Source organism: Chlorocebus sabaeus, chromosome 5, assembly GCF_047675955.1.
Source record: "Chlorocebus sabaeus isolate Y175 chromosome 5, mChlSab1.0.hap1, whole genome shotgun sequence".
Taxonomy (NCBI): Eukaryota; Metazoa; Chordata; class Mammalia; order Primates; family Cercopithecidae; genus Chlorocebus; species Chlorocebus sabaeus.
This window is the reverse complement of record NC_132908.1, coordinates 74,513,571-74,540,277: the sequence shown is the minus strand read 5'-3', so window position 1 is coordinate 74,540,277 and position 26,707 is coordinate 74,513,571. Positions and strand designations below refer to the sequence as shown.

Genomic DNA, 26,707 nt, shown 5'->3' with positions numbered 1-26,707 from the left:
AACCTTCTCTGTGATTCTGAATTTGATTCCCTAGCAAGTGAGGAGCTTGGGGCTCTGACCTGGGCTGGGTACCTAACTGGTGGGAGATGTGGAGCAGAGTTAGACTATAGATGGATTGGAAAAAATGGGTATAGAAGCTTGCAGGTGAGAATGAAAAGAGGCCCAGGGACCAAGAAAATGGTGTGACCTATGTGTCAGCTCCAAAGAGGTCTGAGACAAGTGGTATGAGAAACACTTTTGCCAATTGGACAAGCAATATTCAGAGGGCAGATGGGAGGTAGAGTTGGGAAAGATTCCCTAAGATTCTCATGTGGAGAGAAAAGATCCTTTACAGGGTTTGGGGGCAGGGGAGAATGAGAGAGCTCTTAATAGTATGGGGAACATTCAAGTACCATACAGGTGCTTTTTCAACGACTTTCCTGCCTTGTCTCCAAAGATTTGGGAGTAAGTTCTCAGAGAGGAGTTATTTAATTACATAATCATGTGTATTTTAAACTATTTAGCCTGGGTAAACTAGTAGCCAGTTATTAGGTTGGTGCAAAAGTAATTATGGTTTTTGTCATGACTTTTAATGCCAAAGACCGCAACTAGCCTTGCACCAACCTAATAGCGAACCATTGCTTCTGTTTTTATGGGGTGAGTACCACAGGGCATCACAGTACTAGACTTCGATCAATTAGTGACCAAGTGATCAATGTAATGAATTAGATAATCGTGAACTACTCAAATTGAATAATCAAGTTGAATTTCACCAAAATGACACCATGAAACTGGGGCAAAAATAGAATTCTTGGTAAATGATAAGCAAGGATGACTACATTATCCATCTGCATTTGACTTACTTACATGTTAGTCATATCTGATATCCTCGCAATGTGCAGGGACTCTCATTGATAATAATAAGCTACACATCCACTTCAAAGGAAATACATGGCCATGACTGAAATTACTGGAACACTCCAGCAATGGGATGTTTCCCTGCCTCTGGTGAGCTCGGCTTTCTTTCTGTTACAATGATCTGAAGATGACAAAGAGATGCTTGCATATTTATACCCCTCAAATACTTATTTTATAAGCTCTACAGGTAATAGCAGGGAATTAGTGTTTTTTTCTGAGTTACCCAGAATTAAGGCTCTTCTGTTGTACCAACAGGGGACTAAGGTACCAAGAATCTCAAACGCTGGATAAATCCAATATTGTTTAGTGTCAGAATATGCCATTTAGCTTCAAATACTCCTACTTTAGTTTGTGGAGACTAATGTTTAAATTAGTTTGCATGCCTATGACAGGAGAGAAGAAAAAGAAAGGAGGCCCTGGAGCCTCATTTTGCTGGAGAAAATCTTCTCCCAGTTGTTTTTCACAAATCTCTTCCACTCCTAAGAGCACAGAAGCGAATGTAGAAAGAGATGGAAACAGACATGAGTTTCATCTATCCAGAGCTTCTGTCTTGAGTGGGACGCTCAGGAGTAGTTTAGGGGAAGAAGAGTGTGTACTTCGCAACTTCTCGAATAGTGAAGATCCTCCCTTAAAACCCGCATATCCTAGCCACTCTTCCCCGACCTACTGTGGGTCCTTCATGCCTTCTTTATTTCTGAACTTCCTTTGAAGACCTTCCTATTTTCCACCTGTGCTACCTTCTACAAGTGATGCCCCGTAATGGTTCTACTCATATCAGTGACCACATTGGCCTGGTCTTGCTTTACCCCATTTGAAATAATAGGACCTAGGACAGTAGGCACATGTTCTTTTACAACTGAAAAGAATTCACAGCAATAGAAACATTATAGGAGACATTAAAAAAATGAAACACCCCCATCCCACTATCCCAACATATCAGCACAATTCACTTTTCAGAGTCTTTGCAGGCGCACGTGCAGAGTTACCTCTTGCCGACCATGTCCCTGCTGCTGTTTTGCACTCACCATATAAAATGTAGGTTCCCAAGGGTTTGAGAAGACTGAGACCTTTTCCAGTGTTGTCCCCACAGAGGCAATCCAAAACGATGTCCACGCCTTCAGTAGAGATTCTAAATGGTGAGAAGGCAAAGCAAAATTCTGTGACCTGTCAGAAGCCAGAGCACCAATCCCTTTCCTTTCCTGTGTCACACTGTTTGACTCCCAGAATAAGGAACCCTGAGAGTTCCAGGAGTAGCAACAAACAGGGCGGGAGCCCAAGAGGTGGATTTATCTTCCCGGATCCAATGATAAAAATGTCACAAAACCGGAGGCAGCTAAGAATCTGGCTGGTAGCTGGCACTGGGAACCAGCCTGGGCTGGAGAAATGAACTCGGGGTCAGTGGGTCTGAGTTTGTATCTAGCTCCTTTACTCAAATTCTCTAGCTTCAGCTTTCTCCTTTGTAATGTGGAGCTGGTATGTTTCTTTGTGGTAAGAATGACATGAAGTGACAAAAGAGGAGGCTCAGGCTTGCCACAGAACAGTCATTCAGTACCTCCAGTTAGCGACTGCTATGTGCAGAGCAAGGGTTAGTTGCTAGCTCTGTTCAAGGTGCTGGAGGTAGAGTGAACCAAACCAGTATGCTCCCTGTCTTCGTGGGACTGCTTCTCCAGCAGGGACTGGCCTTCCTACCTCCTAACTTCCCTTTACAGTGAAAACGTAAAGCACGTTAACCTAACTTGCAAGCTTCTCTTCCTCCAACGTCCAGGTCCAACCTAAAACTAATGCTAAGAGGAAGAGGGTTAAATAGAGATGAACTTCCTCCAGCAATAGGAGACTGTGGAGTAGAAAGAAGCCACGTTTGTACTGCATTACACAAAGCATTTGTTGATCTCTTCTTCTATTTATTTATACATTCATTGATTCACTCACTCACTCAATAATGCATGTAAGCAACTTTTACTGGGCTCCCACTGTTAGAAGATATACAGGAGGGGCCTACAGAACACGAAGGCTCTGGAGATTGTGGGGAAGATATTCATGCCCACAGAGATCCTATTCTCGCAGATCCCTGCTCTGTTCGGACAAGAATGGCATTCCTTGTGTTTGCAAGTTTGCAGGATTAACTTATCTTGGCAAATATCTCAATTTTTCTACCCCCAAGTTCACCCTAGCAAAATTTAGGCATTGCAGCGTGTGTCAACAGCTGGGTCTTGTGTCGACAGTGTCGCTAACTAGGAAACTGCATGCACATCTCCTGGGTGCGGAGACGAAGTCAGCTTCCCCATGCAGCTGAGTCTTTATGTGACTGTGCCCTTCAAAAGCCCTCATGTCATGTCCGCAATCCAGCCCACTACCAAGGTGCATCCAAAACGATCAGCTTAGCTTCCTGCCTAATAGAGCTCTTATCTGCACAGGGGTGTCCTTTTAAGTCTCACCTGAAAGTTCAAAACAAAGGAATTAGGACAGTGGATCTCACACCGAAGTGTGCACTGTAATAACCCGCAGGGTTTATTAAAACGAAGATTGCAATCCTCGCCTTCTTCTCCGATTCTGTAGGTCTGTGATGGGGGTTTGCATTTCTAATGTTTGTTTCCAGGTGCTGCTGCTGCTGCTAATTCCAGCTCCACACTCTGAGAATTACCCATCTAAGCCAGTTACGAAGGAGCCAAACTGGCACTTCTTGTTTTGTTTGTTTGTTTGTTTTACAAATTAACTAATTTGTTCTGTAAATATCCAGCAGTGGGTACCGCACTAGGCACGGGAGGATGTAGTGTATTGCTTTCTCCTCTTTTTGGAGCGTATAAAAGGCAGATATTCAACAATAATTACGCAAATAAATGTTAAGTTGAAATGTGGTCTCATGCCACTAAGGGCATGAATTGTGTAAATTGAGAATTTTTCCCAATCAGGGCTATCAGAGAGGCATCCCTGGAGAAGGGAAGGAGTTAAGTTGGTAAAGAGTGAAGGGAATAGTGTCCTAGGTAGAGGGAACAGCATGTGCAAAGGCCCTGTGGTCGAGGAAGACTGGGAAGTTGCCAGTGTGGCTGGAGTATGAAAACAAAGGGGTGCTTGCTTTGAGGTTGGGCTGGAGAGGCAGGTGGGAGTTGAACAACACGACTCTTGGTTGCTGGGCTTCAGGTTAGTGGTCAGGTCTTCACCTTGCACTATGGGCTGGGTAATCGTGCTCCTGTCTCCCTCACTTCTGCCAGGGTCTGTTTTCTGCCAAGTCTGCTCACTCTTGTGGGAGTGGGATCCTGCTCTGCTTTTACCAGCCAGCCCTCCTGAGCCATCAGGTCATCCCAGCGAACTGCATTTCCCCAAGACCTCTCCCCTTGCTAGCAGGACGCCCACCTGAGGTCAGAAGCAGCCTCACCAATATTAGGCCATGCATACCTCCTGCTATACCCCGATGGGTCTGCCCAGCCTTGAATTTTCATCCCCTGATGCTCCTCATATCTGCATTCTACTTGGCAGACCACATTCTCTCCCATGAACTGCCAGTCATAGCTCCTTGTATTAGCCCCACCTTGACCTGTTGCTCTGTCTGCTGGACTCTGGTTCTGCAGAAAAGCAGGGCATGTCCATAGCCAGCAGTGGCCTGTAAACTCCTGTGCACTTCCCCATCTTCACCTCCCACCCACAGCTCAAGCTTGGCATTTGGCCTTTTGATTGTCCCTAGAACTTTCTGACCTCAGGGCCTTTGCATGTGCTGTCATCGCTGCCTGGACAGCCTTTCCTCTGCTCTCCTTAGAGCTGGCTCCTTCTCATCCTTCAGATCTTACTCACATAGGATCCTCCCAGAGGAGCTGTAACTAATCACTCCACCTGAAACGTATCTCCATTTTAGTTTCCTTTATACTTTAGTGTCTACACTGGAGATACTTTCTAGCACGTACCATAGGTTATAATTATTTATTTATTGACTTTCTTTTCCACCAAAATTTAAGCCCCATGGGGCATGTTTGTGCTGCTTATGATAATATCTGTAGCCCTTCTCTTCCTGCTGGATATAGTGTTGCTTCTCAAGAAATAGTGATTGACCAGAGGAGTGCACAAGTGTTTCAATGACTGGGTAACCGAACGAATGAGACGATGAAGAAAACAGTTTAAGACTGCTATTCTGTGTCTCTATATGTGTGCTTCCTTGGAAAGGAAACCCATATTTCAGAACTCTCCTATATAACGCTATTTTGTAATTAACCCTCACAAAAAGTCTATGAGGCAGACATTTTAACTCCACTTTTTAAAAAGTGAAATCAAGGCTTACGGATGCAGCAATCTTGCCCAGGCTTACGTAACTAGCATAGCTGGAATTCAATTCTAGGCCTAGTTTAACTCCAAAGATGACGGCCTTTTCACCACTCTGAGTTTAAGACTTTAATAAATGTTCAAGCCAGTGTTAAGTATGGAAGCATCACTTTAGCAAGCAGCTCTGAGAAGCAGGCAATTTAATTTAGTCTTTGAAGAATTCAGGCTTAAATTTTGTCTTGAGATAAATACACATGCATTCAGAGTCTGATTACATTTGATCAAAGTTTGGCCTGGATCAAACATCTAGACCAAAAAATTTCTCTTTTCAAGCTGGTTGTCCCCCAGAGTTTATAGGAGAGACCCAAGTTCAGAGTCCCACAAATTTACCCTTAATTTCCAGCCACTGGATAACCATTTTCTGAGTGTTTACTGCATGCTAGGCACTGTGCATGCTGAGTTGGGAATACACAGAGAAGGCGGAAGTTTGCCATGACCATCCAGGAGCTCATGGGCTACAAGAGGAGACATCTATAAATGGATCAAGCGCAGAGTGATCACTGCTCCAATAGAGCAACTTACGAGCATTGGAAGATGACCCTCTGTTGAGGGTTGGCAGCAGAGGGAACCAGAGGGAACAGGATGTGCAAAGCCCTATGGTGGAAGGAAGACTGGGAAGCAGCCAGTGTGGCTGGAGTATGAAAACAAAGGGCCGATTGCTTTGAGGTTGGGCTGCAGAGGCGGGCGGGAGTTGAACCACACGCACTCTTGGTTGCTGGGCTTCAGGTTGGTGGTCAGGTCTTCACCTTGCATTATGGGCCGGGTCATTGTGCTCCTGTCTCCCTTGCTTCTTCCCGGGTCTGTTTTCGGAGCAGAAATTGGCCAGGTGACAAAGGGAAGGCCCTTCTCAGAGAATAGTATCACAGCTTGACCTAGGACAGTGAGAAGGCTTTGGGACACTAACCACGGCAATGAGGAGGCCCAGCCACTGGCTCCTTCTAGAAGGACCCTAAGACTAGCTATCACAACCAACAGCTAACATGGAGGTGGGTAGGCAGGGGAGAGGGTTGGCTCAAGGGCAACATAGCACTGGGCTTAGGAATATACATTTTATATCAGTGTTAAGCATTCAGTTCTGCTACTTACATGCTGTGTGACCTTAGGTGAGTTACTTAGCCTCTCTGTGCCTCAGTTTCCCCAACTGTGTAAGGGGATGATGGTGATAACACCTGCGTTTTCTTTATGAAGCTTGAATGAATTGATGCAAATGGAACACAGAGCCCAGCTCATGGTAAGCTCTGGGTCCATGGTAGCTTTGACTGATTACCATTTTTCAAAATGCCCCAACTTCAAGTCTTTTGGTTGGGAAAAGGGCATGAAAAGAAAGAGTATGCAAAACCTCTCCAACTCAACCTTCAGGTTGGGTGGAGATACCCACCCAGAAATTACTGGAGTTGAGGCTTGATGCTCTTGACCTTCCGAAGAGAGTGTGCCACACTCTTGAGCTCTTACTATGTCGCAAGTAGAACGCTAAGAACTTCCTGTTTCATCATTGAGACTGGGTCTTGCTCTGTGGCCCAGGCTACATTTATGCCTCATGCCGATCTTCTGACTCTGGGGCCATCATTATCCCCATTTGATGGACAAGGAAAATGAGACTTAGTGAGGTCAGGTGACTCGCCCCAAGGCCCACTGCATAGAGTGGGAAGACCTTAGTTTGTTCCATCACATCTAGAAACCAGTCAAGGGCATCAAAGGCAAACTAGGGTTTCATAGGGTAAGTAGTGGCCAACCCCGAGGCGACCACCACTGTCACTTCTATGCCATGCAGGTACCCGGCAGGAATGAGCAAAGCTGGGGGGTGCTTCCTTGGGCTTAACACTAGAAGGAGACACTTGTGGGTCTCCTTCACATTCAGGCCACCTGCCCCCTTCCACACTTCTCTCTTGGCGTTTCTACAGTTGAATCACATGCATGTCTGGGGGTCAACAGAATCACAAATCCCCTCCTTCCTGCTGTCATTGCATCCTTTTGAAGGTCAGTGTCCAGGTGGAGGGTGGGAGGAGGGAGAGGAATTGGATTCTGAGGGGGAGAAGTTGGGCGGAGGCAGATATCATTCTCAGGACCTGAGGGTGAGGATGCTTTGGCTCTTTCTGTCAAACCATTCCAGCAGCTATTGCTCCTTTCAAGGGTAGAAATGTTCCTTTGGGTAAGAATTTCAAAATTGAAAAGCGCTCCATCTCTGTTGAGTCATGACAAATCCCATAAAAGGATTGTACTGAACTGGACTCAGTTGGATCTATTTAGAATGTTCCTGGTCCCATAAGCAGCCTTGGGACTAGCCCTGTCTCAGTTACTCCCACACTGAAAAGCGCTGCAGTAGCCCTTTTAATGAAATAATCATGAAAATCACAAGTGGAGCTGGAAGGCTCATCAGAGGAACAAGGACCATCCTCATCATTTCTGTGCCCCCCGACTCTGGTTTCTGGGGGTGTTCACCACTGCCTGCATATGTATAATTATTACATGAAAGCAAAGAAGGTAGGGCAGAAGGCCAAAGGCAGCAATTCCTTTGTGTGCTTTTTCCTGCTGCCATAAATCTCTGCGGATTTAAAAAGCAAACACAAATAGCCCCAGCTCGGGGATTATATGAGCCAAATTCAGCAACTAGATATTTCAGAGTTGCTGATCCAAGACCTTCATGTCTGTCCTTCCTGTGTCCCCAGCCCCGGCCTCTGGATGGTGAATGCTGCCTCTTTCCTTCTTGATTACACAGATCAGGGAAGAATTTCTCTTGAGTGGCGGTAGGTTCCAACAGAGCCAGTGCTGAGAGAGAAACCCTTTGACCTTGCCAAGAAACGAATTCCCCTTTATGGTGACGTTGCTGTCCAGCTGGGTCTTTGGCTCTCCTCTCATTTTTCTCTTTCTGAATCCCTTTTTCTCAGAACTCATCTGTGCCACAGCTTTAACCATCACAGGATGAGAGTATTTCCGAGTGCCTGGTACTTAGTAGGCTTTGTACAGGGTGCCAAACACGGTGCCTGGTACACAATAGGCTTCTAATAGAGGACTGGACACAACACCTACTCCACCGTAGGCTTCTCACAGAGTGCCAAGCACAGCAGCCAGCACGTGACAGGTTTCTCACAGGGGGCCAAGCCCAGTGCTGATGTGTGCTGGGCTTCTTGGTAAGTGTTTACTATTAGTAGTTCCCATATGTACTTAGCAGTACTACCCCCAGGAATCCCTTCTAGATCCCTTTGTCCCTATTCTCTCCAGGTGATTAGACTCTTATTAATTTCCACCAGTTTTAAAATAAGCTGCTATTACGTGCCAGGCATCATGCTAGAAATGCAGGAGGTTGGTCTGATCTCTGCCTTTTCTGAGCTTATACCCCTTGGCTTCACCTATGACTGGAATCTGCAAGATTCAAGTCATTTGAACAATTAGCTGCTCCCCCTCGATCAGGAGTTTGAATCTTTCCTCTGTGGGCTTTGTGCTCCTTTGGCTAGAGATTGTGCTTTATCTCCGTTCCCTAACTTCCAGAGCCAGCTCAGGTCAGTCATTTGGAAAATGTTTGAAGTGGGTGGTTGTTTTTTTAATCGTTGAGAGTGGGTCTTGTTCTGTTGCCCAGGCTGCAGTGCAGTGGCATGATCATAGCTCAGTGCAGCCTCAAACTCCTAGGCTCAAGAGATCCTCCTGTCTCAGCCTCCCAAGTAGCTGGGACTACAGGTGTACCCCACTACACCCAACTAATTGTTTTTTAGAGATGGAAGTCTCATTATGCCGCCCAGGTTCGTCTCAAACTCCTGGCCCCAAGTGATCCTCCCGCCTTGGCTTCCTAAAGTGCTGGGATTATAGGCGTGAACTACCACACCCAGCCTAAGGGAGTGGCTTTGTACTCACTGGAGCTCCAGTCCCGCTTTCCCAGGCCTGTTATGCAGGCCCCCTGGAGTTGTCACTTTCACACTATATTTTTCTTGTCTAAAGGAAGTCAAGCTTCCATTGCTCATTGTCTAACAACACCAAAAAGGAAAAGAACTCTCGGTCTCATCTTGCAGTATTTTCCCTAGTCACAGTCATTCTGTCTGGTTCTCTTTCAAAATCACTATAGGCACTGCCTCTCCCTTCCCTTTTCTGCTACTCATTCTCCTGATTTTGGAGATCTCTTCTCTTACTCATCCTGTACATGGCAGCCAGATCAGTTTTTTTGTGGATTCGCCTTTCAAAACAGTGCTTAAGTGCTTCAAATCTGCAAGGAACTCTACATTTCTGACATAATGCAATGTTTACTCCATTTAAGAGCTTTCAAGGGCCTCATCAATCTAGCCCAGTTCTCCACTAGGGTCTGGAGACGTTTCATATTTTCATGACTTGAAGGGCAGGGGGGTGCTACTGGCATCTAATGGGATCCATTAGTGTTTTCAACACTTTATGGTAAAATAGGCTTTGTGTTAGATTATTTTGCCCAACTGTAGGCTAATGTAAATTTAGGGTAGGCTAAGCTAAGCTATGATATTCAGTAGGTTAGGTGTATTAAATACATTTTTGACTCATGGTATTTTAAACTTATGATGAGTTTACAAGGATGTAACACCATTGTAAGTTGAGAAGCATCTGTACAGGAATACATGAAAAAACAAAAGGTCTGAAATAATAATGTGTTGTGTACCCATTTCCCACTCAATGAAGTTTTAAAATGTTCTGTTTTGTGGGTTTTCTTTTTTCTTTCTTTTAAAGATAGTCTTGCTCTGTTGCCCAGGCTGGAGTACAATGGCATAATCTTGGCTCACTGCAGCCTCCACCTCCTGGGTTCAAGCAATTCTCCTGCCTCAGTCACCTGAGTAGCTGGGATTACAGGTGTGCACCACCACACCTGGCTAAGTTTTGTATTTTTAGTAGAGACGGGGTTTCACCATGTTGGCCAGGCTGGTCTTGAACTGCTGACCTCAAGTGATCTTCCTGCCTCGGCCTCCCTAAAGTCCTGGATTTACAGGCATGAGCCACTGAAGCCCGGCCTGAAATATATTTTTGACTCATGATATTGTAAGCTTCTGATGGGTTTACAGGGATGTAACTCCATTGTAAATCGAGAAGCATCTCTACACGAATGAATGGATGAATGAATGAACAAATGTTCTGAAATAATACTGTGTACCCATTTCTAGCCAAAGAAGTTTTAAAATGTTATTTGATTTTTTTAAAGGCAGGTTTTTTTCAATCGCTTTATTGAGTTATAATTGACATACAATAAACTACATATTTAAAGTGTACAATTTGATGGGAGAGGAAATATGTTCACACCTGTGAAACCCTCCCCACCGTCCGCGTAATGAACATATCCTTCACACCCAAAAGTTGCCTTGAGTCCTCTTGTAAACCAAGAGGAGTTTTGCAGAATAGAAAGCTGATAGAATCACGCACCTCCAAGGCCAAATGTAGTCCTACCTCTCAATTTCCTTATCTGTAAAATGAGGAATGTTCACCTTGCCGGATTGTCTCAAGTGCACATAAAATGGTCTAATTGAACTCGTAGCAGGACAGCAGGAGATCAACAAAGCGTGGCTATTATTATCTGCCCTGTTCTGTCCGAGATTCCCTTGTGTGGATTCTCTCACGCTTCCCTCTACCTACTGAAATCGATTGCAACCTTCAAGTGCACCTGAGGAGCTGTCCATCTTGACATGCTCTCTCTGATCTTTCTCTTTTCCTTATTTCTAAAGCCCTTGCAGTTAGGTACACACAACTCAAGGTTTCTAACGCTTTGGCTTGGTTTCACTCATAATCATCTCTCTCCTCCTAAAGAGAGAGAAAGTAACTGACGTAAAGGTTAGGTCTGTATCATAAATATGTTTTTTTTTCTATTCCCTTTACAACACCTGCCTCAAGGCTGAGAATGTGTTCAAAGGAGGCTTCCCGATTCACCTGCTTATAAAAGAGTTTTCATCTCCAGAAATTTTCTCTTTTTATTTTTTTCTGCTTCATTGTACACATAATAGGGTAACAATATCTGTGATCGAAAAATAAAGAGAAATCACTCTGCATTCCACTCCTACTGCATGTTGGCAGTTGGATATTTTCCCTTTCCTTTCATTTTAGGTCTACATGCACCGAGAATTTGTACAAAGCTGTGATCACAGAGTAGATGGAATTTGGCATTCTGCTTTTTTCACTCAATGTGCTACCATGGGCATCTTTTTCATTTTGTGGCTGTCTTCATAATTATTATTTTTTAAGGGACTGCACAATACTCAAGTATGTGGGTGTAGCATAATCGACTGAACTGTTTCCCTTCTGTTGATTGTGGAGGCCGGTTCTGAATTTTCACTATTGCAGACAATGCTGTAATTCACTCTGTCAACATGTGCTGAGCACTTACAACAAAGCAGAAGCAGTGTTTGGCTCTGTAACAGGCAGCCTTGTACCTGTAGCTTTGCTCTTCTTATTTCCTGAGTGTAGGATTGCTGGGATGGAGGGTCATGTAAACGTACTTGTGACTTCCTGGGCATTCTGAGTGTAATCCCAAGGTCTCTATTTAAAAACACAATGAATTGTGGGAAGTCACCTTTGAAGGAAGGTGAGGGTGAGGTGGGTCTCAAATGCCTTCTGTTCCTCTGATATTAGCAGACCCCAGTGATTTGGGGGCTAAGAGAGTAGATCTAGGGCAGTGGGAAGATGAGAGGATGGGAAGGAGGCTGAGGAAATGGGGCAGGCAGGAGTTCCCTGGTTACAGGCTATTAGTTTTTCAGAAGAGATGCCATCTCCCTTCTCTTCCCACTCCCCACATCCTGCCTGCTGCACTGGCCTCCTTTCGGGTTCATAAGTTCAGCAAGCTTTTCCCGAGGTGGGACCCTAGCCCATGGCATCCCTGCTAGTCAGAAATGTTCTTCCTTTGGCCAACTTCTCACCCCTCAACTCTCAGCCAAAATCCCAGTCTATGATTGACAGTGTTTTTGACTTCTCCATCAGTAAGTATTCGCTAGCACCTTGCATTTCACTACCAGAGCACATGTCGAAAATGTGAATCAGTTATTTCTCTTTATGGTTTTATTTTTTGTCCCCTCTCCTTCCATTAAGACTACATTCCACAAGGACACTGACTCTCAAGGTGGTATTGCTGGATCTCTGGCCCTGGCACAGTCTCCAGGACACCACAGACACAAAGCACAGATGTATTAAGCAATTGTATGCATGCATACATGAAAGAATGCTTGCAAAAATATCACTTAAGGAAGTCAAAGAAAAAATGACTGAAGGGACAATGATAGTTCATTTTCCAGACCATAGCTTAAGAGACTTGAGTTAAAGATAGGAAGAACTGACCAGGCGTGGTGGCTCAAGCCTGTAATCCCAGCACTTTGGAAGGCCGAGGCGGGCAGATCACGAGGTCAGGAGATCGAGACCACCCTGGCTAACACAGTGAAACCCCATCTCTACTAAAAATACAAAAAATTAGCCAGGCACGGTGGTGGGCGCCTGTAGTCCCAGCTACTTGGGAGGCTGGGGCAGGAGAATGGTGTGAACCTGGGAGGAGGAGCTTGCAGTGAGTGGAGACTGCACCACTGCGCTCTGGGCAACAGAGCGAGGCTCCATCTCAAAAGAAAAAAAAAACTACCTGAGAGCTACGGAACTGGGCAAATGGATGTCCTCAGAATTAGCCTGCAGCCTCTAGACATCTGAGAAACAGAGGGTCAACTTCTAATATCTAGCTTTAAGCTTTCCTTTCACATCCTGCTGGAACTATTGGGACAACCTTAAATTGTATGCAATGCTCTGCATTCAAAATTTAAAAATAAATCTGAAAACTCAGACCATCAGAACCACCCCCACCTTTTTAAGAAACTTCCCAAGTTTCACCAAATCTGTTCTAAAACTATCACTTCAAATAACCAGCTCTCCCATCCGCTTGTCCTTCAGTTTTCCCAGCTTAATCTGTGATTTGAAGAAAATCGTTTCCTTTTTGAGACAGGCTTTTGCTGTCTGTCACCCATGCTGGAGTGCAGTGGCATGATAGCTCACAGCAACCTCTACCCCCAGGATCAAGCAATCCACCCACCTCAGCCTTCTGAGTAGCTGAGACTGCAGGCATGCATCACCATGCTCAGCCAAGTTTTGTATTTTTGGAGGGGAGCGCAAGTAGAGATGGGGCTTCACCATGTTGGCCAGGCTGGTCTCAAACTCCTGGGCTCAAGTGATCTGCCCTCCTGGACCTCCCAAAGTGCTGGGATTATAGGCATGAGCCACTGTGCCCAGCCTTGTTTCTTTATTATGATTCTATCTGGACTACGTAATACCTTTGTACGTAGCAATTTTGTGTTGGAAAATGAGAATGCCGAAACAATGGCTCTGGCCCAAATCTGAATCCTCTCAGGAGCTGTGAGTGGCATGGACCCTGAGAACTAGCCTGGAGCCCAGAGCAACAGCCAGAGTGAGACACACAAAATCATCTGAAACCATGATGGCAGCTGGGTCTCCATCTGATTCTCTGTGTTGACACACATGTAGCCATGATCAATGACTTCAGAATCACAGGTTATAAACCACCATTCCCCCAGGTGACTGCAATAACCAGCACATGATCTTGCGGCCCCAGCTTCCCTCCTCCCATCCATCCCCTCTGTACCACCAGTGATTGTTCAAAACTCAAGTCAATCATAGCTCCACTTCAGTTCGTCAGTGGCTCTTGGTCACACCCAGGTTGGAGTCCACATTTGCTAGATTGGTGTACGTGGTCTTTATGTGCATAATACCTGTCTCCTTGCTCAGCCTCACCTCATGCCCCTCCTTCCCTTTCCCGCCAGGTGTCCCTGTGCCAATACTTATAATTAGATGAGATAACAAGACATCCCTGGACTTGCACCCCAGTAAGCCTTCTTGTAGTTCTCCCAGCCTCTGAGGCTCTTGAGTTCCTCAGTATGCATGCACAAGACTTTCCTTTCCCAGAGCAGCCCCCTCCCTGCCCCTTTCTTCCTATGGGTAATTCTGGCTCATGCTTCACTCTTCAGAGAGGTGCCATCTGTACAGGAAAATCACGGGCTCCAAAGTTGAAATGCCTGGCTTGACTCCAGGCTCCACCCTTTACTGCCAGTGCCAGGCCTTTCTGGGTGCACACAATGACAAGGTTTCTCAATTTGCTTGCAGTAAGGCGTAGCCAATGACCTGAGCAGTAGTGCTAGACTATGAGAAGGGTGTGTGTTCTTTCTGGGACTGGCCCATAAAACCTCCTCTTCATGACCCTTTGGTGCTCTCTGCCCATCTGTTGGCTAGAAGCAAAGGACCTTAAGACCCAAGACAACAGTGGAACCACAAGATGAAAAGAGCCTGGGTCTCTGAATGCTCTTACAGAAGATCATCTACGAAATATCCACCTTAAGCTGTCATGTGAATGAATGAGAAATAAACTTCTGTGCATTAAGATGGTCAAATAGGAGCTAGCGTAACTTTAATACATTACCTTTGCAAGTTACTTAGTCAATCCGTTCCTTGGTGATAATGGGGTTAAGAGGATTAAATGAACTAATGCATTTGAAGTATTTGGCACAGAGCTAATAATACTAAGCTCCCAATATATGTTTGTTATATATTACTATTATTATTATTATTATTATGATGATCCCTCCTTTAAATAAGTGCTACTGCTCTTTGAGAGCACAGCAAGGGCCAGCCTAGTGCTTTTTCAAAAGCAAACATCTTACCTTTTAACTTCTTGCACATAGTCTGCATTTCTGTCAAAGAGGTGGGTCACAGAGTCTTTGATTGCTTCATGCTTGAAAGTAGAGGCTGTTCCAAAGACAGTCACATTGGGGACAGTGGAACACAGCTGAGCCACAGCTTGACCCTGGAAGGAAAAGACAATAGCTATGTCACACATAGGAGCCACCAGTTCATAGCCAATCTTGCTGGGTGTAGAGCAGGATTTCTCCATTTGCACTATTGATTTTTTTTTTTTTTTTTTTTTTTTTTTTTTTTTTTAAGCAATGGAGTCTCACTCTGTCACTCAGGCTGGAATGATCTCAGCTCACTGCAACCTCTGCCTCCCGGGTTCTAGCCATTCTCCTGCCTCAGCCTCCCAAGTAGCTGGGACTACAGGCACATGCTGCCACACCCAGCTAATTTTTTGTATTTTTCTTAGAGATGGGGTTTCACCGTGTTGCCCAGGCTGGTCTCAAACTCCTGAGCTCAGGCAATCCACCCTCCTCAGCCTCCCAAACCTCAGCCTCTAAAACCAAGTGTTGTCTATTTCTGGTGTTCCATCTGCCATTTTAAGGAGGAAAACTATTCTACTAGAGTCATCTGCGATGTTAATTTCTGCCTATCATCTTATTTTCATGTCTTCATGCTGGCGGACTTAATCAGGTTGGCAGGTCAATTTATGGAAATGTTATCTTATCACCCCGTTGCAATTAAAGGAAACATTGAGAGAATCATAGAATGTCAGAGTTGGAAGATCATCCAATTACCCCCTCCCCATGACTGCTCTATAGATAAAGGAAAAGACATTCAGAAAGGTTAAAGTTACCCATTTTTTCAGAGGCAAATCTGCGATTCAAAGTAAGGTGTCCTGGTTTCCGTTATTGCCATTTTCCATTGTGTTATGCCGTCTACTTATTTTGACATTTTAAGCTAAGCAGGCTCTAAAGTTCCTACCTAAAGTAAACATGTTGCTGGCACATCCCCTTGGAGGTCAACATTTCAGAATATGGGCATGAACCTGAGACTCTGGACAGGCTATAGTTTTCTGTCCAAAGAATAGCATTGATATTTAATTCTCCTGCCTTCTAGATTTCATAAAACAAAGAAAAGACTATGTTTTCTAGGGAGTGTAAATATCAGCAACCAATGCAGCAATTCTCTAAAATTTGCTGGCCTCAGAGATGTCACAGTTACAGCTCCATACGGACAGGGCTTGCGATGATAACTTTCTTAGTACTAGGACAGGAAATTACAATTAGTTCCAGTATCCCTGTATTCCCTTCTGCCCTCTGTCCTTAGGCAAATAGGACATACATTCATTCAACTATTTTTCAGATTTCTATTCTGTACTGCTTGCACTGTGCTATGGATGCCAGACTGTCCAAAGTGATTGGCATGTGTAAATCTCCAGTCCCAAGCTGCCCACTGAGTCCTGGACTTGCATCTCTATCATTTTGGCATTTGTCTCCACCTGGCTGTCCCAAAAGCAACACATCAGACTCAACTGATCCAAACCTAACTTGTGCCCATCTCTGAATGAACTCATTCAGAGATGAGTCAGTTTCCTAGTGCTGCTGTAACAAAGTTCTACAGACCCAGTGGCTTAAACATCAGAAATTCCTTTTCTCACAGTTCTGGAGGCACAAAGTCTAAAATCAAAGTATTGGCAGGGTTGGTTCCTTCTGAGGGCTGTGAGCCAAAGATCTATTCCAGGGCTTTCTCCTCGACTTGTAGATGTACCTCTTCTCCCTGCGTCTCTCCACTCTGTCTTCCCTTTATGACGCTCTGTGTCTGAATTTCCCCTTCCCATAAGGACACCAGCCATATTGGATGAGGGCCCACTCCAATGACCTCAATGTAACTTAATTGCCTTTGTAAAGACCCTATCTCCAAATAAAGTGACGTTCTGAGGTGCTGGGGGTTAGGGCTTCAACATAAGAATTTGGAGTGGTGGGGGTGGGATGCAATTTAACCGGTAACACTCCTCTTACTGTGTTTCCTGCTTCAGTGGATGGACGGCACCATTCCCCAGCGCTAAAGCCAGGAATCTGGGCCACATCCTGGCCTCCTCTTCCTCCCTCACCCCCACGTCCCTATATTCAGCAACTGCGCTATCTCTTTGTCCTTGACAGCTCGTATGACTGTCTCTTAGTCTGGGTGGTCACGCTTCTCACCCTGGACTATGACAACACTCCTCCACGTGACTTGGCTGTTTCCAAAACTCCTTCTGTGGTCAGAGTGACATTTCTCAAATACAACACTGAACATGTCACTATTTATTTTGGACTTCCCAATGTCCATCGCAGCTTTCAGAATAAAATGCATACCACCTAGTTTATCACACAGGGCTGGCCCCTATTATCTGACCCAGGCTTCCTCATTCACTTATTTCCTCCACTTTTCCAATCTCTACTCCCTAACACACACGGAACTTCAGCCACCACGACTAGCGTTTGCCACGACCATGGCATTATGCAGCCCTCAACCCTGGCATTCTCAGAATGACCTTTCATCTTACTTTTGTTTGTTATTAGAGACGGGGTCTCACTCTGTCACCCAGGTTGGAGTGTAGTGGCTCAATCATGGCTCACTGCAACCTTGAACTCCTGGGCTCAAGTGATCGTCCTGCGTCAGCCTCCCCAGTAGCTGGGACTACAGGTACATGCCACCACACCCAAATAGTTTTTCTTTTTGAGACAGAGTTTTACTCTTGTTGTCCAGCCTGGAGTGCAGCGGTGCAATCTCGGCTCACCACAACCTCCGTCTCCTGGGTTCAAGCAATTCTCCTGCCTCAGACTCCTGAGTAGCTAGGATTACAGGCATGCACCACCACGCCCGGCTAATTTTGTATTTTTAGTAGAGACAGGGTTTCTCCATGTTGGTCAGGCTGGTCTTGAACTCCCAGCCTCAGGTGATTTGCTTGCCTCGGCCTCCCAACGTGCTGGGATTACAGGTGTGAGCCACTGCACCCAGCCTTTTAAAAAATTTTTTTTTGTAAAGATGGGGTCTCACTATGTTACCCAGGCTGGTCTAGAATTCCTGGCCTCAAGTGATCCACCTATCTTGGCTTCCCAAAGCACTAGGATTACAGGCATGAGCCATTGTGCCCAGCCTCACCTTAGTTTACTGAGGAAGAAGCTGAGGTTTATAGAGGGTAGGTGCCTGCGCCAACACCACTAGAGTAACAGCTTGATCTGCTTCTCTCCTGGCTGCCACACGTACCAGCTGAGCAACGTATTGGCACCTCTGTTCACTCATCTAAAATATTTGTATAGCAATACTCTACACGGTCTAGGTTTACTGTGAGATTACGTGTTATAATGCATCCAAGTGCCTAGAACAATCAATGCTCAATACATGCTTGCTATCACTACTCCTAAGTCCTCTCTTACTATTTTTCTTGGTCTTACTATATTCGCAGTAGCAGCATATCCATTATCCTGCCATCAGATCCTGCAATGACTATGCTATTTTAGCATCAACGCCAGTTTCCCCACATGCTTTCCTCTTTCTCATTATGCCCTCCCTTCCTCTTTTTTCTTCCAATCAGAGCCTTTCCCACTCAGGCATCTCCATCCCCAGGAATCCTTTCCAGCATCCCAGATAGAGTCGGTTGCCCTCTTTTGTGCCCCTGTTGACTTGTGGTTCCTTTCTCCCAAAGCGTGGCTACCACGGCCTCTGTGGCTTCTGCCTGCCCCATCTGTGAGTTCTGTGGGGGCAGGGACTGTGTCTCCACTGGCCCTCTGCTCCTGTGCCCAGGGCAGAGCCTGACACACAGTAAATGTCTGGTAAAACTTGGTGGACAGATGCATGAGAAACTGGAGGAGTTGAGTGTATGGGGGCAGCCCTTCCCAATCGTTTTGCAGCCTTCATGTCCTTTAGTGTTGTAGAGTTGGACTAAAGCGTGGATTTAATTAACCTATGCAGGTTCTGACTCAAGCAGAACTTCACTATTTCTATTTTAAAGAAAAACATGCACATGGTAAAAAAAAAAAAAAAAAAAAAAGAGAGAGAGATAATATAGGTATTCCAGATCACTTATGTACTTATAACATATAATATGTGAGTATTAGATAATAAATATATAACAATTACTTATAACTAGATAATGTACAATTAATATATATAGCCATGATGTGTATATGTATAATAATATATGTCATCTATTTAATAATATAGAAATAGAATTACTAATAACACAATTAAAATTAGGATGCTATATAAGTATTATGTATAATATATAATAATCTATACTATTACCTAAAGATTAATGGATGGAAAACATAAATTCATCACGTCTACTTGCAGCCTTTCTGTTCTCCATCACCTGTCTTAGGCAATGAGAGGCCCTGATAACATCTTCAGTAAATGTTAAATAACGCTCAGCATTCTGTATTTAAGTGGAAAAGGGCCTTCCCACACATTTATAGAAAAGCCGTGTTCTCCCTTCCCCAGCTCCTGAGGTGAATGCAGGATCAGCAGCTCATTTATCCTCGTTTCTCCTACGTGCCTAGCAAATAGCATGGACTCAATAAACATTTGTGGAAGACAGAATGAACTTTCAATAAAGAGGACCTTACAATTTACCTCCAGAACCAGAACATAAAATGACCAAGACAATCCATTCTCCTCGTCGCGGCAGTAAATGATGATTTGCATGCACTTGTTTTTAATGGATTTTCCTTCCTTCTTTCAAACGTAAGAATTCTGCACCACATCTGCCCTTCTCTTCCGTATGGCTAACAATAGAGCATTAATAGCAGCTGCGGCTTCTTTTGTCCCACCATGGGGCAGATACTGTACTAAAGTGCTTCGTTAAATCCTTAAACCAGCTTTAGTGTAAGTATTTTTGTCTTCTTTTCATATCTAAACATGGGGACTCAGAGAGAAAAAGAAAGTTGGCCAAGGTTACCTGGCTTGTGAATGATAAAGCTGGGAATCAAATCCAGGTATCCCTGGCTTCGAGGCCGCTCTGCTTAATCTTCTTATCTGTGCAGCTAAGCACTCGAGTTGCCATCTTAGAGACAACTGCGGGTCTTGCCATCAGTTGCTCTTCGGACGACTTTGTCTCAGGTTCATATGGGCGAAGAGATTTTCAACCAGATGTTAATCAACTCAGTCCTTATTGCAGAGCTGCTGAGGTCTCCTTAAGCAGAGCACAGGCAGCAGGGAATCCAGGGACTGTGGTAACAAGGGAGCTGATCTGGGTCCCTGAGACATGACCCTGATTGACAGACTAGCCTTTTAAAGCAAGATCATATTCCAGCAAAGCTAAGCATGTAAATGAATGATTAGAGGACTGAATCCATCTCTTCAAAGGCTTCCTACGCTGCCTGGTACATATTAAGTACTGAGTAAGTAGCAGTTTTTAGCTATAACAGTTTTGGGACTGGGATGGGGCCCAGCTGAAATTCTTTTTACCCTCTAAGTAGGAATGTAGGCTAGATGATCCTACCAGTGCACTGACATTCAGGATTTAGCACCAGAAACTCGACTGAGTAAGGACAGAGAATGAATGGCTTAGGAAAGTTTCTATAATGTAAATACCATCTACTCCTCCAGCCTTGTTTCTCACCGTATTCCAGAACTCTACCTTGACCACAGGGAAGAACAATCAGTTCTTCCTAAGTGCCACCCCCTCTTTCACTGCAGGATCTTTGCACATACAGTCCCCACTGCTTGGAATCCTCTTTCCTGTCTTTTCTCCCAGTTTATTCCTTGTATCCTTTGAATCCCAGCCTCTGTGTTACTTCATTGAGTCATTCATTCCATCACTACAGTGCTTTTTTTTTTTTTTTTTTTTTTTTTTGAGACGGAGTCTCGCTCTGTCGCCCAGGCTGGAGTGCAGTGGCGCAATCTCGGCTCACTGCAAGCTCCGCCTCCCGGGTTCACGCCATTCTCCTGCCTCAGCCTCCCGAGTAGCTGGGACTACAGGTGCCCGCCACTGCGCCCGGCTCATTTTTTGTATTTTTTTTAGTAGAGACGGGGTTTCACCATGGTCTCGATCTCCTGACCTTGTGATCCGCCCGCCTCGGCCTCCCAAAGTGCTGGGATTACAGGCGTGAGCCACCGCGCCCGGCCTTTTTTTTTTTTTTTTTTTTTTTTTTGATGGAGTCTTACTCTATTGCCAGGCTAGAGTACAATGGCACAGTCTCAGCTCACTACAACCTCCGCCTGCCAGGTTCAAGCGATTCTCCTGCCTCAGCCTCCTGAGTAGCTAGGACTACAGGCGCCTGCCACCACGCCCGGCTAATTTTTGTATTTTCAGTAGAGATGGGGTTTCACCGTGTTAGCCAGGATGGTCTCAATCTCTTGACCTCGTGATCTGCCCGCCTCGGCTTCCCAAAGTGCTGGGATTACAGGAGTGACTACAGTGCTATTTAATGAGCATCTCTACTGGATCAAACATTATCGGAGGCGCCAGAAATATAAACAAATTATTTATATATATGGTCCCTATCTTGGAACTTGCATTGTAATGAAGATGACAGATATTAATAAAATAAATAAACCATTAAAAGTACAATTATACACCTAAACCATGAGAATGAGAGCCCCAATTCCACTGAACCACTAGCAAAAGACCACATTGGTGTACTATGTTTTTGCACATATGCAGACAATGAGGGGCATGCATTAAAGTGGAGTGTCTGGGCATGTCCGGGGAGATAGATAAGGAAAAGGAAAGGACTCACCTGTGGTCAAGTTTCTGAAATGGGTTGTGTGACTAGGGGCAAACTCATCATCGCTCTGTGCCTTGGTTTCCCTTTTTTCTTCTTTTTGAGATGGAATCTCACTCTGTCACCTAGGCTGGAGTGCAGTGGCGTGATCTCAGCTCACTGCAACCTCTGCTTCCCGGGTCCAAGTGATTCTCCTGCCTCAGTCTCCTGAGTAGGTGGGACTACAGGCACACACCACCATGACCAGCTGATTTTTGTATTTTTATTAGAGATGGGGTTTCACCATATTGGCCAGGTTGGTCTCGAACTCCTGACTCGTGATCTGTAGGCATGAGCCACCACGCGCAGCCAGTTTCACATTTTTAAAATGGGAACTTGGACTTAATGATCTCTATGGTCTCTTCAGTTCTAAAATTTCTTGATCACATTGACTAGTTATTTAGCTGGGCCAAAAGCAGTCTATTTGGAGAAATCTCCCAAAAAGTATGAAAGTTGAGTCACTATCTCAAGTTTGATGAAAATGGAACTTTCTATTACTAACTTGACCATTTTCAAGATCATCTTACAAACAGAATTTTGTATATCTCTTCTAAAAGTTGTTTTCACTAAACAGCTCATGAAAACCGCAGATCATTAATGTAGTCAAAGAATGGAAATAAATGAGCAGAATGAATTTGTGAATGTTGTGAGAGGAGACCTGGAGGGGATGGTGAGGTAAGATTTTCTTCTTCCAAAGATTATCACTTTATTTTTCCATCTTCATCAATGCATGGAGGTACTTAGATGAGCAAAAATAACTGAAAATTATCACAAAATCAAGTCCATTGGATGCACGAGCCATACTTACGTTTTTCTTACGACAATACAAGCTCCCATATTGAGGTTTAGATACAGTGTCAGAAACATTTTTTTCAGATCACGCTGTCATTTGTCTGCTCAACAATTCAGGGACTCAATTGTTGTAAGAAGAAGAAATTCAAACCCCACTGTGTGGGCTGATCCATGTGACCTGCCACCGAAGGCAGCAAAGACTATTCTATGTTCTCACTGACAATGCTTCAAGCGTCAGTCAGTTTTTCTTTTTCTTTGTTTGTCACTGCAAAGCTGTTGACCTACACGTGACATGTGCTGTGACACACAGGTGCTGAGAATTTCAACAGCAGGAAGTTACAGGGGTGCACGGCTGAGATAGGAGAGAGGGAAGAAAAATTGAAAAGAGTGGGACAGCCATTTTTCAATAGATCAAAATATAAGTATGGACAATTTTTTTTTTTTTTTTTTTTTTTTTGAGACAGTCTCGCTTTCTTGCCCAGGCTAGAGTGCAGTGGTGCGATCTTGGCTCACTGCAACCTCCACCTTCCGGGTTCAAGCAATTTTCCTGCCTCAGCCGCTCGAGCAGTTGGGATTACAGGCGCATGCCACCACGCCTGGCTACTTTTTGTATTTTTAGTAAAGACGGGGTTTCACCTTGCTGGCCAGGCTGGTCTCGAAATCCTGACCTCGTGATCTGCCCTCCTTGGCCTCCCAAAGTGCTAGGATTATAGGTGTGAGTCATGGCGCCTGGCCTAATTGTTTTTAATCCCCAAAAGAAGTAGACATATTCTTTGGGAAGACTTGGTGGACGGTGTCTTATTTTTTTCTCTTTTATTCATTGTACGGATCCGTGCTTCTCAGTGTGTGGTGCCAGAGCCAGCAGCCTCAACATCACCTGCATCACAATTGCTGTAATGCAGATTCCTAGGCTCCACCCCAGAGGTATGGAATCAGAAACTCCCAGGATGGGGCCCTGCAGCCTGAGTTTGGACAGGCCCTCTAGGGGATTCTGCTGCAGCTCGAGGTGAGAACCACTGACGTAAATCATCACGGTAAATCATTGGCACATTCCCTGTGATTTAGAGGAGAAAGGTCCCATGATGCTCAGAATATCTGACAATCAGATATTTTATTTAAAAGCTGGATGCAGCCTGACTATTCGTATATAATTATACATTCCCTGGAGAATCCTAACGTGCTGACGGCGCTGAGATGCACTGCTCTATAAAGGCATCCTTCTTCTAATGTGCTCAATTATGGCATTGTAACAATCCACTTCCTCTTTTCCTAGTTGAGGCTGACATCAGAGTCTATGGGTTTAGCGTGTGGGATCCTGTAGATCAGGGCGTGACCATCACAGTCTTCTGTGATCAGAGAAGCAGGAAGAGAAAATCAGCCCCCATCCCCATTAGTAGGGTCTGAGGCTTTTGAAGCTTGGCCACGGTGAACCGGATTTTCCTAGCCCGTCACAGCTCTGCTCCAGCAAGTGACTGCAAAGATGACAATGTAAACCTTTTCCTCTGGTTAGACTGCTCTCAGCTCATTGCAAAGGTACTGGATTAAGAAGCAAGTGAGGCAAAGTGGTGAAGCATATAGGTTGATTCATTCAACTCCAGCTGCACAGAGCTTACTGTGTACCTGGCAGGGCTCAACATACCCTATAAATAGCTCATTCGATCCTCATCATAACCTTCATGAGGTAGGTACTAATTCATCCTCATTTCCTAGATAGAAGAACTGAAGCACAGGGAAGTTAGATAACAGCCTAAAGTCACATAGCAATACCAGGGAGAAGATCCGAATCCAAGTAGTCTGGCTCCAGCTTCCACAGTTTAACCACTGCCCTATGCGACAGGACAGCTGTGGGTCTGTAGGCTAAAAGGAGAGAAGGAAAGGGAACCACCTCTTCCTGGTAAGTTACGTTTTGTCAAGCACTATGCTGGGTACTTTACACACATCCCATTCTATCCAGCCAACATCATATTGCCATCTGGAAGAAAGGCTCAGAAAGAGCAAGGGGATTTACTCAGAGTAATCTTGCCAGGATCGTTGGAAACCGAGGCTCAGAAAGTCTAAGTACGAGCAACTGCAAGTGATGAGGTTTAAATGCAAGCCTCCTTATTGCTGAGCCCAAGTTCTTTGTGCTTTGTTACCAGCATCTAAGGCAATGAAACAGAAAATGTGATGATGCAGAGGTTGCGTACCGAGGTAAACCTTCTGGTTCTCATACCTGAGTCAGTCCGGGGCTCTCATTACCTGGTTGATCTCGGGCAAGGTGAGCCTAGCTGAGTCTCAGATTCCTCCTCTTTAGATCGAGGATGATAATGGCTACTCCACAAGGCCAGGTGTGGGTCAGTATGGGTAACACATGTGATGTGTTCACCTGGGGATGGCCCAGAGCGGTTGCTCAATAAGCTGGTTTCATCCCCTTTGTCCTCCAAGACCACCTCTTCTGGGAAGCCTTCCCAGAGTTCCCCAGAAGAGTTCATCTATTTCTGCTTTGTCCCAGACTCATACATGTCACCACCCAACCATCCTTTACTCTGTACCCTAATTCTCCTCTCCTGTTTGCTTCTCTTCTCTAGTTTTTTGCCCTCCCCTCTCCTCCCTTCCTTCTCCTCCCTTCTCTTCTCTGTCTCTCTCTTCTTTAAAAATTTCTTTCATATCTCCCATTAGGCTGTAAACTCCTTGTATTAGTCTGTTCTCATGCTGCTAATAAAGATATCCCTTAGACTGGGTAATTTATGATGGAAAGAGGTTTAATTGACTCACAGTTCTACATGGCTGGGGAGGTCTCACAATCATGGCAGAAGGCAAAGGAGGAGCAAAGGCATGTCTTACATGGCGGCAGGCAAGACAGTGTTTGCAGGGGAACTCCCTTATATAAAACCATCAGCTCTCGTGAGACTTATTCACTATCATGAGAACAGCACAGGAAAGACCCACCCCCATGATTCAATTACCTCCCACTGGGTCCCTCCCATGACACGTGGGGATTATGGGAGCTACAGTTCAAGATGAGATTTGGGTGTGTACACAGCCAAATCATTACTCCTTCAGGAAAGGACCACATTTTACTGCCTTTATATCCACAGCATTTATCTACTGCATAGGTCTCAGTAACTGCAGGAGAATGGAGGAAACAACAGAAGAGTCAGAAGTGTGAGCAAAGACAAAGGCAATCAAAAGGACCCACAATGTAGGTCAGAGGGCAACTGAGGGCTAGGGCGGAGGATGTGTGTCCTTTCTAGGAAGGTGGAGGCTTGAAAGGAAGGTTCAGTGGCTGCACAGTCACCTCCCTTCCTTTATCCCTTGGTTGGAAGTGGACGAGGTCTGCCCATTGAGATACAACCTGTTGGTAGCACGGTTACAACTTTACATCAGTGATGGGGGAAATTTATGTGCATGCCAAGGGCAAATATTTTGTTGTTTTGCTTTTCAACCATGCACGCTGGGGTATGGTTGAAAGAAGGGTAAGATGAGGGTGACAATGGAGGGAGAAACATAGGAAGAATGTTAGGATAAAACAGATGTGGGTGTAGAAATACATTCCACAAAGAGCCACCAGAGCTGGACTGTCACGCTGGCTCTCCCTAGGGCAGTTTGCAGATGCTTCCTGAGCTGGACTGAGTGAACTTGGACCTGTCCCTCCCTTTGCTGCTCCCACCCCACACCCACCTGCAAGCGGAAGCCTGCTTCTAAGACTCAGGTCACCTGTGGGGACAGAAGGATGTGTTCACGAAGGGATTTGGCAACAATGACTCCCATTCCGCACATAAACTCAGCTGCCAGCCAGTGCCCAAGACGCCTGATCAGGACACCCCTCAGCTGGGTTTCCTGACACCCAGTCCTCACGGAGCACAGCAGGCAGCTTCAGGAACAAGGGTGGGAGGGAGGTGACTTTTGCTTTCCCAAAGCTTCTCCTAGGAGGTGGCTCCATGAGCCCGGGCCTATGGGATGACGCATCAGTGATAGCCCCTCCTCTGCTCTAGCCGAGAGGGAGGTCAGTCCACTTTTGGACTGTTGACTTTTTGAGGGTCAAGCCAGCACAGAGTTTTGTTGTTTGAGCAATAAGGATGGGCAGCCCCGAGATAGGGAGTGGGAGAGGGGCACTAATATGGCCCTGGAGGAAGAGACTGTGGGAGATCCCTGCTTTCAGAACAAGACCCAAAGCAAGCTGGCTCTGAAGGGAACCTTGAACACGCAGGAGCAGAAAACTTGAGTTCTGATCCTGCTCTTGCCATTTCAGGAAATTTGTAGCTTACGTCCCTCAGATGTACAGGAAGGAAAGGAGAGAGTCTCCGAGGGTTCTATGTGATGGTAGCTTGGCACTGGGAAAACACGACAACATTGACTTTGGAGTCAGGCAAACCTGA

At 45.2% G+C, this 26,707-nt stretch overlaps 1 protein-coding gene across 1 annotated transcript in view; it reads right to left on the bottom strand.

Moving 5' to 3' along the window:
• VAT1L (vesicle amine transport 1 like) overlaps positions 1-26,707 on the bottom strand; it is a 185,737-nt gene that overhangs the window by 98,734 nt on the left and 60,296 nt on the right. The window contains exons 4-5 of the mRNA XM_007994140.3: positions 14,841-14,983; positions 1,923-2,026 (exon numbers count right to left, since the gene is read on the bottom strand). Coding sequence (XP_007992331.1) covers positions 1,923-2,026; positions 14,841-14,983 — 247 coding nt within the window. The remainder of the gene's footprint in view (positions 1-1,922; positions 2,027-14,840; positions 14,984-26,707) is intronic.